At 39.3% G+C, this 16,494-nt stretch overlaps 1 protein-coding gene across 4 annotated transcripts in view; it reads right to left on the reverse strand.

Annotated features, from left to right (window-relative positions):
- Nucleotides 1-16,494, reverse strand: part of Gnptab (N-acetylglucosamine-1-phosphate transferase subunits alpha and beta) — an 81,548-nt gene that overhangs the window by 42,478 nt on the left and 22,576 nt on the right. For 2 of the 4 annotated variants that reach the window (XM_074084237.1, XM_074084236.1), the window contains exons 2-4: nt 14,491-14,576; nt 1,769-1,888; nt 633-674 (exon numbers count right to left, since the gene is read on the reverse strand). In XM_074084237.1, the coding sequence (XP_073940338.1) occupies nt 633-674; nt 1,769-1,888; nt 14,491-14,576 (248 nt within the window). Of the gene's footprint in view, nt 1-632; nt 675-1,768; nt 1,889-14,490; nt 14,577-16,494 lie in introns of those variants that run through there. The other 2 variants (XM_020169551.2, XM_074084239.1) reach the window with 2 other exon arrangements.

A 16,494-nucleotide genomic window follows, 5' to 3' on the forward strand; every position in this document is an offset into this window, starting at 1 on the left:
GTTTGATTTTGAATGACAGTGATACAACAAAAAGAAAAATAATAACTCATAATTAGTTATAATATATAATTAAGTTGTATTTAATACTTATTAAATAAAATTATAACTATTATGTTAAAAAAAAAAATATATATATATATATGATTCTTTTGGGTTAAATCCACTTACAGGTCCTTAAATGCATACAACTTGACAGCTTCCTAGGGGGAGAAAAAATATATATATACACACACACACATATTTTACATATATATGTATATATATGGAAATGCATATGAATATCTAAGTAAATGATAGCTACAAACACTGGGTATGAGTTAGAGTTTAAGGAGGTCAAGAGAACAATGCATCAAGACAGATTAGGTGAGTACTCTGACTTCCAAAACCAGTAAGGCTTTGGTTGGCTAGAACCCGCATAACCAGGGTTCTCAGTCAGCCATGCCTTTTAGCACTGTGAAGCTTTTCATCTAACAGATGCACTTAGTTTGGGGTCAAAAACAGCAGAAGAGGGACTGAATCTGAGCAATACCTTAAATACAAAATACCGTGTACTCAGCAAAAACAAATGATAATCTGGCAATTTCACTTCATTCCTTTGGTTTTTATCTCCGAGAAGGAATCAAAATGCTTACCTTTTCTTTGTTGGTTCTGTTGTGTTCTTCCCAAGGATTTCTCTAATGAAAAGGAAATATAGTTCATTATATATGCTTGGGCTAGTGTTAGTCCCAAAAGTGAATAGGAGGGACTTTGCAATGTTGAGTTTCTTAGTTATTTCACTGCAACTAACATACAGGTAAGAAGCTTTATAATGTTTATAGCATTTAAAAATCCATGTTCCAATGAGATGTTATCAACAAATGTACCTCTCACTATCCCCAAGACAGTTCACTTAAAATATGAACTTTTATATCTTACTAGTAAAACATGCAAGCAGGCTGTCAGTCATTTTCAGGCACTGGAAAGGTCTTACAGTCCCTACACAGACAGAATTTATTGCAGTTTAAGTTGCCAATGTCTTCCAACTGGGGTGCACCTTTGGCATTTGTAAAGAAGTGAAGGGGAGGAAAAGTCATAGAGGGTGAATATGATCAAAGTACAACATATGCATGCATGGAAATACCACAACGAAACTCCTTTGCACCATTAATATATGCTTTTCAAAAAGTGAATAGGGAAGCAATCCGTAAATACTCCTAATGAGGGGAATCAGCCAGTGTCCCTGCTCTGCAGTCTCTCGTTCCAAGGCTTACTGACCAAAATCACATCTTAAATAAAAAGTACCAAAGCTTGTAATTCCATAGTCCATAATTTGGTATTAAAAGAAGTAAAAGGAAATATTCTTTTGATTGTATTTTTCAGATGGAAACAAGTCTGCAGGCCTATTTTATTTTTCATGAGAATAATCCATCTTTCTGTGAAGGTTTCTTTGCATAATACATACTTATTTCATGAAGATATGAAACTTGGGACTCACATTGAGAGGCAGGAAGCCCAGGGTTTCCTTGGGAGCCCCTCCTCCCACCTTTAGGCCCCTTAGAAACCAAGCCATCACTTCATAAAACAGCTACTGAACAAAGTGAGGTGGCATGTGCCACAAGTGGCTGGGTCCTCCTTAGGCATGAGAGTCAGATGGATGACTGCCTAGATCTAACACTATGAATCTGAAAGCTGATCTTTGGATAGATTGTGAAATCACCTTACTCTTCTCAAATGTGTGCTGACTTGTACTTATAGGATGAGGTGTGTTTTGTTTAAAAATCAGGTTTACCTCATTGCTTTCTGCTCCTCCTCCATCTGCTCTCTCACCTGCTGTAGCTCCTTCAGTAGTTCAAGATCTGTGCCGTTGACCCACGTATAAACCACATCGATCGGCATGGGCAGACAGAGCCTAGGGTAAACCCACAAGTCCTCCAGCTTAAATGCATTTTTCCAGTGTATTTAGGAATAGGATTATAACACAGTTTAAATTTACATGTTGTAGGAGAATGATGGAAGGGGTGAATTCAGCCTGTTATACTGTAAGAACTTTTCTAACTGTCACAATGTACTCCCAGTACAACTGCTGGGTCTGGATACCTAAGGCAGATGAGTGAGTAGCCCATCCCCCATGGAGAACACCATGAGCCCTGCACCCTGAGGAGTTATAAATCTGCATTCCTACACCCTGAGGAGGAGATACAGGGTCTCAAAAATCTGCCACGGGGCTGATAAACAAAATGCTCTCAAGGTTGTCCCCTCCCCCCCAAATAAGGGACAAACAGACCAGCTCATCAAAGAGAGCCCACATGCAAATACATAGCCGATAGAAAAAAACCCACCTAAGTGATACCCTAACCCAGTGTTAAAGTGTCCACAAAAAGCCCCAGCCTTCACCTGTGCAGTGAGTTACCAGCTTCTGGGATCCTCTACACTTCTCTAGCCGTGGCCTTTCCTTTCTCTCTAATAAATCCTACTTTACATACCGGCTTTGACTCCTCATTCAGCTGCCTCAGGAGCCAGTTCCCTGGCCTGTGAAGGCAAGGACCCTCAACACTGGCACGTAACACAGCAATAATACCATAATAAAAAAAATCTCCAAAAAAAACCCCTTACATGTTATGGAAAAAAAAAAAATCAAAGAGAAAGTCATCCTAATAAGGCATATATCACAGAACTGCATGTTTTCCAGGAGCTAGGGGAGTTAATGTTTGTCAAACACATTCTACCTGAGTTGCATTACACTAGAAACTTCATGAAATTTGCATCATTTGATCCTCCTAACCACCCTATAAGGAGATTGACATATCACTCCATTTTAAAAGATTATTTGGAGACTGGGGATGTAGCTCAGTGGCAGTGCTACATCCTAGTATATACAAGGTCCTGGGATCAATTCCCAGTACTGCAAAAAAATAAAAATTAAAAATAAATAGAACATTATTTGGGAGTAGAGTGAGTGGTCTTGGAAGCTCAGATTAGATAAACTGCTATGTTCTCATATTTTAGCAAATGAAGAAGTTGACTTCTTAAAAAACAAAACACAAACGTTATCGAACAGTCCAAATAGTCTGGGGTGAACACCTGGTCCATTTAATGCTGCAGCCTTCTCATGCCCTGAAGCCCCCAGCTCAGCCCCTCCTGAGCTTCCTCATCTCACCATGCCTTTCTATTATTTCATAACACCTGCACCTTTCTAACATATTAAATAATTTGTTGGTTGCCTATTCTGTTAATTACATGTGTATTCCTTTAAATGTATGCTCCCAGAAGGTCGGAGAGCTTCCTGCTGTGTTCCCTAAAGCATCCAACATGGGGTAGAATGCCTGGCTCAGAAGCTCCCAACACGCATTTGATAATACAGATAAGACACTAGGACAGAATTCCTTCTGAACATGCTCCATTTGTTCCTAATTATATCTGAACATGCTCCATTTATTCCTAATTCTCTCATCTTGAAAACAGAGTCAACAGCCTTTCAATTCTTCCGTCTGCTATTTAAGCCTCACCAACTTATCAAAAACCCACCCATCTTTCACCTTTGGGGCCTGCTCCAGATCTATACTGCTCTGATCTATGACGCAGGACTTCATGGATACATTTGGGTGCTGACATTACTTTGAATGGTTCTTTCCAAGTATGGCAGTTTCCAAGCAACTGTACAGTTTTCTTTTGTTTTGTTTTCTGGCCAAGTACCAAAGCTTATCCTCCTGCTGTCCTTCCCACAGCCCAGGCATAGGATGAGGCTTTTGGCTACAACTGTATTACTGAGTGCAGGGTTAATTATTTCATGGGACAATAAATGTAGTTTGGTGGCTAAATCTTTCAGATTATAGAAGGAAAAAAAATAAGTCAAAGTGACCACCATGTTTTAAAAGAAATAAGTAAGCCAAGTATGGAGGTACACACCTGCAATTCCAGCACTCAGGAGGCTAAGGCAGGAGGATCACAAGTTTGAAGCCAGCCTGGGCTACATAGTGAGACCATGTCTCCATTTCTCAAAGAAAAACAAGAGAGAGTAGGCTTGATGTAGAGCTTACATTCTAAAAGAGTGAAGATAGGAAATAAACCAAATAAAGTTGGAAGATATGGTTAAATGTTACTGAGAAAATAAAGCAGAAAATGGGAATAGTTGAAAGTATGTATATGTCGGAGGGTCACTTTAAATAAGGAGACCAAAGATGGCCTTACCAAAAAGATGGCATTTTGGGGTTGGGGGAAGTAACTCAGTGGTGTGGCAGCATTCTCAAACATGAGGCCTGGGATTCATTACAAGAACTTAAAAAAAAAAAAAAAAACTGCTGAGAGAAAGCCTGGAAGCAATCAATAGGTCAGAGAAAGATAACATCACCATTTGCAAATGCCCTGAGGCAAGTGCTTATCTGGCTGGCTTGAGGAACTAGAGGCCAGTGTTCTCTACTTGAGGCAAAGGGGAACAATGGAAGAGCCAAATTAGAGACAAAGGTCAAAGAGTAACATAGTATCCAGAACTTTGTAAGGAAAATGAGGAATCACCTTACCTACCAGATAGTTTTCTGGTGGAGGTTTCCAGCTGCCTGCAGAACAGTCTAAGTTCTTTCTGGTCTGCACCTTGTGCTCTGATTGTTGTAGCTTTTTGCCCTTACCCTTACCCAAACACATAAGAACCTCCATGATCTTGTGCCTTTGAACCTACTTTCCCTCTGTCAACTGTCCTTTCTTTCATGCTTGTGTGTGAGAGATACTGTGGTGTGAACTCAGGGCCTCATGCTCGCCAGGCAGGTGCTCTACCACTTCACCCCTTTTTCCATTGGTTATTTTTGAGATAAGATCTTGCTTTATGCCCTGGTCAGCCTGGACTGTGATCCTCTTGTTTGTGCTTCCCCAAGTAACTGGAGGTGACAGGCTTGTGCCACTACAATCAGACATTGCTTGAGATGAGGGTCTCCCAAACTCTTTTGCCCAGGCTGGCCTCCCAATCTCTGCCTCCCAAGTAGCTAGAATTAAAGGAATGAGCCTCCAGCACCTGGCCTCCTTCATTCTTCTTTTAATCACCTCCTCCTTCCCCAATCCTCCTTCACTTCTCCCTACTCCAAAGAGAATTTATTGCTTAATATGCAGCTTCCGTAGCCCTTTGTACTTGAAGATGTTTAGCATACTGTGATGTACCCTTTTATGCATGCATCTGGGTAGAAACAGTATCATGCATTGTGTCCTGTTTCATTCATTATTTCCTTTCTTTCCTCCATCTTTGTGATCTTTCTCCCTACTGCAACAGTATACAAAAGCTTCCCTACCTGGGTTTTTTTCTGTATTTATCTATATCAATAGTTCTCGAACATTAACAGGCATCAGAATCATGTGTAGGACTTAGAAAACAGTTTGCTGGTCTCCAGAGTTTCTAACTGAGTAGGTCCAGAGTGGGGCCTTGGAATTCTCTTTTCTAGGAAGTTCCCAGGTAATGCTGCTGCTGATCTAGAAAGTGACTTTGAGAATAGTTCATTTACATGTAGGCTGAATTTTACCTTTCTCCCGCTACAATGCCAGCTCTACATAAGGTCAATGAATTTATCTTGTTCACCACCATCTGCCTAGGACCTAGAATAGTGCCTGGTACACAAGTGGGGTATAATACATAATTATTAGATAAATAACTATAGTCAATGCCTTCAGCATATACATCAGTGTTTCCAAAAATAAAATCCACCTGATTTATAATTCTCACAATTAAATGATCCAAGGTCATTCCCAATCTCCCAGGTTGCTCACACTAAAAATAAATTTCATGAAACTGTTTGAGTGACATATGTAAAATGAAAGGTTACAGGTAGAGGTTGAGAAATGCATGTTCTAAAGTTTTCCTGTAAAAGTAATTACCTGCTCTTAATGGTTTTTAATAAAATAAAGAGATACCCATCAAGTTCAACTGAAGAAAACAACTTAAGTATAAAATTCATTTATATGTTAGCTCTTCTAGTAAGGTTATTATTACTACGTGATGAATTTAATTCCCTGGTGAAACTGAAAACCCAAATAAGATCATGCGAAATGCTCAAGGTCGTGAGTCGTTTTTCTATTAGACATGGCAGTGGTGATTGTGAATCTTTTGTTCTAACCACTAGTCCTCTATCTTGGTTTCCAGATGAGAAGGAAAGCTTTATTTCAGAGCTGACTAAATCACCTCTGACTCAGAAACAAAGTGTGGTGACCAAACGTGTTACAATTTTTAACCATTGCTTAGTTTAAGTGAGTATCAAGGTCACTTAATAGACCCTTGTTTCTATATTCTACAAAGTAGGCAAGAAAACAGAACTTAAATAGTTGGAAGAGATTTTTATACCTATCTAATGTCCGCATTTTACAGCCCCAGGCTGACTCACTGTCTCACAGCTTTATGTTGAGACCCTGTCTCAGATAAATAAGTCAATAAATGTTTTTAAACTTTCTTTAGAAAGAAAATGAGAGTATTTTATTAAACCTGCTGTACTCGAAAATCCGGATTTTCTAATAAGGCAGCTTTGCTTTCCAATGTCAGAAGTGCCTTTTGAGCAGACAAGTACCTGGGTGGGCATTGTCACCACACCAAGGTCACAGTGCAGTACTCAATGAATGGCAAGAGTAAAAGGTTAATTTTGAACTTTCCTCAGGGAAATGGTCATTGTTGAAAGGAAAATTAGAGAAGCAGGAAAATTACATTTTATGAAGAGTCCTTTAATGCAGTAGGTCTGATTGTGGTCACCAGACCAGGTGGCTTCAATGCCACCAGGAAAACTTGTGAGAAATCAAATTCTCAGAGACCCTAAAAGCTACAGACTCAGAAATTCTGGAGAAACTCGCTTTGCTCAAGCCCTCCATCACATGCCAAAGTTTGACAACTGCTAAATTAAGGGTCCCTTATCACTGAAAAATTATTAAGGACCCCAAAGAGCTTTTGTTTGTAGGTTGTAATTATTCATATTTGCATATTTGAAATAAAACAGACATTTTAAAAGCAATTCATTTTAAAACAATAAGCCCCCTCATGTAAACATTTTATAATTTTTGTAATGAACTGTAATAACTGTATTTTCTAGGGTTGGCGGACAGCTCAGTGGTAGAGTGCTTGCTTTGTCTTCATAAGGCCCTAGGTTCCATCACCAACACCAAACAACAACAAAAACAAACAAAACTTCTATCTTCTAAACAACAAAAAATTTATTGAGAAGACAGGTGTTGATTTACATTTCTGCAAATCTCTTTAATGTCTGGCAACATCTCAAATCTTCTGTATCCAATCTGTTTTCCTATGTTGCTTTGGCTGAGTATTTGGAGAAAATTCTAGCTCACACACACAGACATATAACCGGAGAGGAGTATTTCAGAAGCTTTTTCAGATAATAGTATACATTCTCTCTAATACTTCTTAAAGATTAGTTGCAACATGAAACCTGAAACCATGTTAGTGAACTTTCTGGTGTTTTTATGTTAAATTTGGTCTTTCTTGCATTTTGAATGGTTCTTTTATCCACCCAAGATTCTGTAACATCTTGCAATGGTTATCTGGAAAATAATAGCTTGCTCAGTTATGCAGATCTGCCAAATGTTAACACATTTTATTAATCTTCTTACATACTATTATGAAATGTAAGTGGGGGAAGGTGATACCATAAATCTAATCATAAAGATACTGTGAAACTGGTTAAGCTCACTGTGGTAGAAACAAGTTTTGCAAAACTCTACTTTTCACCTGAACACTCAAATGTTACCACTGGCAACAAATACTACTATTTGTTTTCCTTCAAGTGATAATATCAATTTGTTCATTGCCAAGAATATAAAAAATAACCAAGTCTGAGGAATCACATTGTCATTTGTCCTTTGAAGTAACAATAGTGTTCCATGAAAAGAATGGCTAGTTGAGCTTGCAACTCAGTCACACCGGGCTTTTCCTCAAGATAATCACCATGCAGTTAATGTGTGTATGATGTAGAATATTAAAAAGATGTATGCTCAAAGGTGAAGGCATAATCAGGTTAGTAATTATAGCTTTTTCTTCCCCTGCAAATATAAGGTGGTTTAGAATAGTAAGGTGTGAGCAATTTGATCCACTGTTGCTTTTATACCATCACTATACAAACACAATAATAAAAAAAGCAAATAAATTTCTGATTTCACAGAACCCGAGGGTCTCACGAGAGCCCCAGGGGGTGTCTGAAAACTTTTCTAAGGAAAACATGAAGTGATTCCCTGTTGTTCTTACACAGTACTCCCCCACTCAACCACTGCTATATGATAGACTTATGTCAGTGTTTAGAACAGGCTTACGGCTCAAAGATTCAATCTTTGTTGAAGGAATGCCAAAGCAAAAGACCAAAGCTTTAGGTCAATGCAAGAATCCCACAGCACTTCTTCCTTGAGATATTTGGGACCAGAATGTGCTTGACACACACAACATAATCAACAGGATTTTTGTTTCTTGTTTTGTGTTTTCGAGACAGGAATTCACTATGAGGCCAACCTAGACTTGAACTCGAGATCCTCCTGCCTCAGCCTTGCAAGTGCTGGCATGCACCATCATGCCCAGCAGCAATTCAGCAACACATCAAAAATATTATTCACCACGACCAGGTAGGCTTCATCCCAGGGATGCAGGGGTGGTTCAACATACGAAAATCAATAAACGTAATAAACCACATTAACAGAAGCAAAGACAAAAACCACTTGATCATCTCAATAGATGCAGAAAAAGCCTTTGATAAGATCCAACATCATTTCATGATAAAAGCTCTAAGAAAACTAGGAATAGAAGGAAAGTTCCTCAACATTATAAAAGCTATATATGACAAACCTACAGCCAGCATTATACTTAACGGAGAGAAATTAAAACCATTCCCTCTAAAATCAGGAACCAGACAAGGATGCCCACTATATCCACTCCTATTCAACATAGTACTGGAATTCCTAGCCAGAGCAATTAGGCAAGAAGAAGGAATAAAAGGAATACAAATAGGTAAAGAAACTGTCAAAATATCCCTATTTGCAGACGACATGATCCTATACCTTAAAGACCCAAAAACTCTACTCAGAAGCTTCTAGACATCATCAATAGCTATAGCAAGGTAGCAGGATATAAAATCAACATAGAGTTTAATGCAATTCCCATCAAAATTCCAATGACATTCATCAAAGAGATTGAAAAATCTACTGTTAAATTTATATGGAAACACAAGAGGCCACGAATAGCCAAGGCAATACTCAGTCAAAAGAACAATGCAGGAGGTATCACAATACCTGACTTCAAACTATATTACAAAGCAATAACAATAAAAACAGCATGGTACTGGCACAAAAACAGACATGAAGACCAGTGGAACAGAATAGAGGATCCAGATATGAAGCCACACAACTATGAGCAACTTATCTTTGACAAAGGAGCTAAAAATATACGATGGAGAAATAGCAGCCTCTTCAACAAAAACTGCTGGGAAAACTGGTTAGCAGTCTGCAAAAAACTGAAACTAGATCCATGTATATCACCCTATACCAAGATTAACTCAAAATGGATCAAGGATCTTAATATCAGACCCCAAACTCTTAAGTTGATACAAGAAAGAGTAGGAAATACTCTGGAGTTAGTAGGTATAGGTAAGAACTTTCTCAATGAAACCCCAGCAGCACAGCAACTAAGAGATAGCATAGATAAATGGGACCTCATAAAACTAAAAAGCTTCTGTTCATCAAAAGAAATGGTCTCTAAACTGAAGAGAACACCCACAGAGTGGGAGAAAATATTTGCCAATTATACATCAGACAAAGGACTGATAACCAGAATATACAGGGAACTTAAAAAACTAAATTCTCCCAAAACTAATGAACCAATAAAGAAATGGGCATGTGAACTAAACAGAACTTTCTCAAAAGAAGAAATTCAAATGGCCAGAAAACACATGAAAAAATGCTCACCATCTCTAGCAATAAAGGAAATGCAAATTAAAACCACACTAAGATTCCACCTCACCCCTGTTAGAATAGCCATCATCAGCAACACCACCAACAACAGGTGTTGGCAAGGATGCGGGGAAAAAAGAACCCTCTTACACTGTTGGTGGGAATGTAGACTAGTACAACCACTCTGGAAAAAAATTTGGAGGCTACTTAAAAAGCTGGACATTGATCTACCATTTGATCCAGCAATACCACTCTTGGGGATATACCCAAAAGACTGTTACTCCAGAGGCACCTGCACATCCATGTTTATTGCGGCACTATTCACAATAGCCAAGTTATGGAAACAGCCAAGATGCCCCAGCACTGACGAATGGATTAAGAAAATGTGGTATCTATACACAATGGAATTTTATGCAGCCATGAAGAAGAACGAAATGTTATCATTCGCTGGTAAATGGATGGAATTGGAGAACATCATTCTGAGTGAGGTTAGCCTGGCTCAAAAGACCAAAAATCGTATGTTCTCCCTCATATGTGGACATTAGATCAAGGGCAAACACAACAAGGGGATTGGACTATGAGCACATGATAAAAGCGAGAGCACACAAGGGAGGGTTGAGGATAGGTAAGACACCTAAAAAACTAGCTAGCATTTGTTGCCCTTAACGCAGAGAAACTAAAGCAGATACCTTAAAGCAACTGAGGCCAATAGGAAAAGGGGACCAGGAACTAGAGAAAAGGTTAGATCAAAAAGAATTAACCTAGAAGGTAACACCCATGCACAGGAAATCAATGTGAGTCAATGCCCTGTATAGCTATCCTTATCTCAACCAGCAAAACCCCTTGTTCCTTCCTATTATTGCTTATACTCTCTCTACAACAAAATTAGAGATAAGGGCAAAATAGTTTCTGCTGGGTATTGAGGGGGGAGCGGGAGGGGGTGGAGTGGGTGGTAAGGGAGGGGGTGGGGGCAGGGGGGAGAAATAAACCAAGCCTTGTATGCACATATGAATAATAAAAGTAAAATGAAAAAAAAAAAAATCAACATAGAAAAATCATTAGCATTTCTATACACTAACAATGAGCAAACAGAAAAAGAATGTATGAAAACAATTCCATTTACAATAGCCTCAAAAAAAATCAAATACCTAGGTGTAAACCTAACAAAAGATGTGAAAGACCTCTACAAGGAAAACTATACACTTCTGAAGAAAGAGATTGAGGAAGACTATAGAAAGTGGAGAGATCTCCCATGCTCATGGATTGGTAGAATCAACATAGTAAAAATGTCGATACTCCCCAAAGTAATCTACGTTTAATGCAATTCCCATCAAAATTCCAATGACATTCATTAAAGAGATTGAAAAATCTACTGTGAAATTTATATGGAAACACAAGAAGCCACGAATAGCCAAGGCAATACTCAGTCAAAAGAACAATGCAGGAGGTATCACAATACCTGACTTCAAACTATATTACAAAGCAATAACAATAAAAACAGCATGGTACTGGCACAAAAACAGACATGAAGACCAGTGGAACAGAATAGAGGATCCAGATATGAAGCCACACAACTATGAGCAACTTATCTTTGACAAAGGAGCTAAAAATATACGATGGAGAAATAGCAGCCTCTTCAACAAAAACTGCTGGGAAAACTGGTTAGCAGTCTGCAAAAAACTGAAACTAGATCCATGTATATCACCCTATACCAATATTAACTCAAAATGGATCAAGGATCTTAATATCAGACCCCAAACTCTTAAGTTGATACAAGAAAGAGTAGGAAATACTCTGGAGTTAGTAGGTATAGGTAAGAACTTTCTCAATGAAACCCCAGCAGCACAGCAACTAAGAGATAGCATAGATAAATGGGACCTCATAAAACTAAAAAGCTTCTGTTCATCAAAAGAAATGGTCTCTAAACTGAAGAGAACACCCACAGAGTGGGAGAAAATATTTGCCAATTATACATCAGACAAAGGACTGATAACCAGAATATACAGGGAACTTAAAAAACTAAATTCTCCCAAAACTAATGAACCAATAAAGAAATGGACATGTGAACTAAACAGAACTTTCTCAAAAGAAGAAATTCAAATGGCCAGAAAACACATGAAAAAATGCTCACCATCTCTAACAATAAAGGAAATGCAAATTAAAACCACACTAAGATTCCACCTCACCCCTGTTAGAATAGCCATCATCAGCAACACCACCAACAACAGGTGTTGGCGAGGATGCGGTGAAAAAGGAACCCTCTTACACTGTTGGTGGGAATGTAGACTAGTACAACCACTCTGGAAAAAAATTTGGAGGCTACTTAAAAAGCTGGACATCGATCTACCATTTGATCCAGCAATACCACTCTTGGGGATATACCCAAAAGACTGTTACTCCAGAGGCACCTGCACATCCATGTTTATTGCGGCACTATTCACAATAGCCAAGTTATGGAAACAGCCAAGATGCCCCAGCACTGACGAATGGATTAAGAAAATGTGGTATCTATACACAATGGAATTTTATGCAGCCATGAAGAAGAACGAAATGTTATCATTCGCTGGTAAATGGATGGAATTGTAGAACATCATTCTGAGTGAGGTTAGCCTGGCCCAAAAGACCAAAAATCGTATGTTCTCCCTCATATGTGGACATTAGATCAAGGGCAAACACAACAAGGGGATTGGACTATGAGCACATGATAAAAGCGAGAGCACACAAGGGAGGGGTGAGGATAGGTAAGACACCTAAAAAACCAGCTAGCATTTGTTGCCCTTAACGCAGAGAAACTAAAGCAGATACCTTAAAGCAACTGAGGCCAATAGGAAAAGGGGACCAGGAACTAGAGAAAAGGTTAGATCAAAAAGAATTAACCTAGAAGGTAACACCCACGCACAGGAAATCAATGTGAGTCAATGCCCTGTATAGCTATCCTTATCTCAACCAGCAAAACCCCTTGTTCCTTCCTATTATTGCTTATACTCTCTCTACAACAAAATTAGAGATAAGGGCAAAATAGTTTCTGCTGGGTATTGAGGCGGGGGAGCGGGAGGGGGCGGAGTGGGTGGTAAGGGAGGGGGTGGGGGCAGGGGGGAGAAATGAACCAAGCCTTGTATGCACATATGAATAATAAAAGAAAAATGAAAAAATAAATAAATAAATTAAATAAAATCAGCAAGCCAAAAAAAAAAACTACTTAGGCCAGGCACTGGTGGCTCATGCCTGTTATCCTAGCTACTTAGGAGGCAGAGATCAGGAGGATCACAGCTCGAGGCCAGCCCAGCCAAAATAATTCGTGAGACTCTATCTCAAAAGACCCATCACAAAAACAGGCTGGTGGAGTGGCTCAAGGTGTAGGCCCTGAGTTCAAACCCCAGTGCTGCAAAAACAAAAACAAACTACTTAGCTCATAGAAACCACACAGGCACTCATGTGAATAGAGGGACAAGGAAATGTGTACACACTCTAAGAACCAACTCCACAGGAAGTGGTGATGCTCAGTCTCCAGACACTCAGAAACTGCTGGGCTGCTTTGGAGGTGCATGATCAGGTAACAGGCTTTCTAGTCCAGTAAGAAAAGAGGGAAGGAGTTTTGAAACCTATCTTCAGGGGAAAATGGGCAGCCAGATTTCACAGAACTTTATAATTATTCCCTCTCACAGTTAAATTAAGGTTTTCTGTGGACTAACTACCTTTGTTAGCTACTCCATGTTTGCTTAGGTCACCTTTGGCCCCTTGCCCGTAGTAATTAACTGTGCACCATTACAATGAAAATAAGGATCAATTGATATAGACTAAAAATTTGAAAAAAGAGGATTCAGGATTTTTGTTTGCTAGAAAAATATCAAAGAAGCATCTAAAACAAAAATTCATTAGTAGTAGTTTCCCTGGGTGAAGGAACATTAGGAATTAACAGGGGGAGACCTTAACTTTTTATTTTTCTGTATTGTTTGAAATGTTTTCAACTACACACACTGTTTTATAAAACAATATAAATAATAGTTTTATAGACAAATAACAAAAAAGGATCTGTGTCATTCATTTTATCTGCAAGAAGGAAAAGGATTTTGGAAAAAAATTGCTTTCATTGTGAAGTTGGCTTGTGAAGGAGGAGAAAAATCCCCAAGGACAAGGAAAGGTGAGGCAGCATTCCATCAAGAAGCCTGGCCTGACCCAGGTGGCGAAACTGTTTGTGCCTCCTCCACAGAGGGGTAGCAAGATGTGGCAACCTGTGGGGCAGTGAAAGAACACTGTCAACACTGGCCAGGGCTTACAACTGACTGTGTAGTAGCCACTTGAGAAGTTTCTTCACCCTAGGGAGGACACCTCATCCTTTATGGCACAGAAGTGGGGCCAGATAAAATGACCCTGCAACTTAGCATACACAAACAGTAAGGCAGGATTTTTCCTTAGGAATCAGGACTTTTACCCACAAAATGTGGTGAACCACAAAATTTCTTCAGGTGGGCATACTGTAACTCTTTACTATATAAACCATGTGCATAACTGAAAAAGAGTCCTTCCACTGTCATATCTAAAATGTGAATGATTTCGTGACGCATTTAAGTCCAAGTAACATACTCTCCAAAACAGCTTTTTCCTCACCGATTCTGAAAGGACTTTCCAGCAACATTGTCTCTATAGGAGTCAAACAAAACATGGTATTGATCCCGGCTCCATTCCAGAACCACCTAGAATAAAAGAGAAAAAGAAATAATGTGTTCTCTGCATTAAAAACTAAGAGTTTAATATAACTTTCATCCCACCTTTATTTCATTAATAATTGCTAAAGGAACAGGTAATCAAAATTCATTCATCCACAAACAACATGGAAGATACAGGTGAATAAAGTACAGTTCTTGGCCCAGCCTGCTAGACTAGGTTTTCACTGGGCTTGGGATGAGATAGGGAAAACAAAAAGGCTTAAAAAAGATGCAGTATTCAAGTTGGTTTTTAAAGAATGATCTCACAGGTGGAGAAAAGGAGATGGTGCCAGCCAGTTGGAAGAGCATGTTCAAGGCCGAGAAGCAGCAAGGACAGGTTGTCTGAGAAACTGTGTGGCTGGCTTTATCTAGATCATAGGGAGATACATGGACAGAGATGGGGCTGGGGCAGGATGCAGGGCCCTGACTGTGGCATGCCTGTTATTCCTGGGGAAGCAGAGGCACTGAAGGAATGTAGGGCATCTACATTTTCTTCCTTCTGGAATCCTTTTACTACACAGGAAGTGTCCTCCTCCTTGCAAAACATCCCATGTCTGACCAGCTATTGTGGGCCTCATCCACTCTCATGCTCTCAAAATATTGCCTCAACAGGATTTTGTCCACTGGTATATGAACACATTCCAGGATGTCTGGAAAACCTTTCCTTCATTCTACAACCCTTCCATCTAGTCCCTCTATCCTAAGTTCTCTGTCAGTTTCCAGGTCATCTCCTGCCTTCCGATACCACTTCTGCCCCCACCATGAAGGCACATGGCATTTGCTGGATCTCTGTCTTACTCAGTTCTTAGTAGCTGCACAGTTCCTCTTTCTTGAAACACTTCCTTGGTTTTCCTCTCATCACTCTGGTAACTCCTTTCCCAACTCCTTTGCCAGGATATCTTCTCTCTGGTCTTTCAAAGTGTCCTTTCATTCCATTCCTTCTCCCAGAATGCTCTCCCTCCTGCCAAGTCTTTTTCTGACTCCTATTCCTCCAGCCCTAGGATGTGGTTGCACTACATGGATGTGGGGCTGTGGAAGTCCCAGTATTTGGGTTACATTCCAGCCAGCAGAAAGGAAAGAAAGGGCAAAACATGCTTCTACTACTCAGAGACTTTGTGAAACTGCACCTATCACTTCTGACTTCCTTGGTCAGAACTACATGACCACAGCTGGCTATAGAGAGGCCATATGCCCTGCTATATTTGCTCACTTCTTTTTATGGTTTTCAGACTTCAAGACCTACCCTCTACCTACCTTTATAGCCTCCTTCAATAGGACGCTTCACAAGCACCACACATTAATTAATAATTCTTTCATTCAACCTATTTATTTAAAAATACTTATTGCCAGGCATGGTGATGCAAACCTGTAATCCCAGGACTTGGAAGGCTGATGAAGGAGGACAGTACATTTGAGACCAGCCTGGGCTACAGAGTGAGGACTCTGACTCAAAAAAAAAAAAAAAATTACTGATGGCTGGGTGTGCTGGTGCACACCTATAATCTCTGCATTTAAGACTCTGAGCTCAAAGCTAGCTTGAGCTACATAGCAAGACCCTGTCTCAAAAACAAACAAATAAAGCAAACAAGAAAACATCTACTGAGGGTCTAAATGTGCCTGGTTGTAGGTTGGCAAAGAGGAAGAAGCTAAGTTCCCTGACTTCAAGGAACAGTCAACTGCTTTTCCCCAGCTTCATTAATATAATTAGCAAACAAAAATTGTAGATATTTATGGTATATGTTACATGATGCTCTGATATATATATATACTGTGAAGTGATTAACTCTAATTAAAATATCTATCATCTCACCTACTTATCATTTCAAGGTAAAAACACTTAAGATCTATTCTCATCAATTTTTAAGTACAGAAGACATCACTTTTTTTTTTGTTTTTTTGCAGTACT

The sequence above is a fragment of the Castor canadensis genome, chromosome 8 (assembly GCF_047511655.1).
Source record: "Castor canadensis chromosome 8, mCasCan1.hap1v2, whole genome shotgun sequence".
Classification (NCBI taxonomy): domain Eukaryota; kingdom Metazoa; phylum Chordata; class Mammalia; order Rodentia; family Castoridae; genus Castor; species Castor canadensis.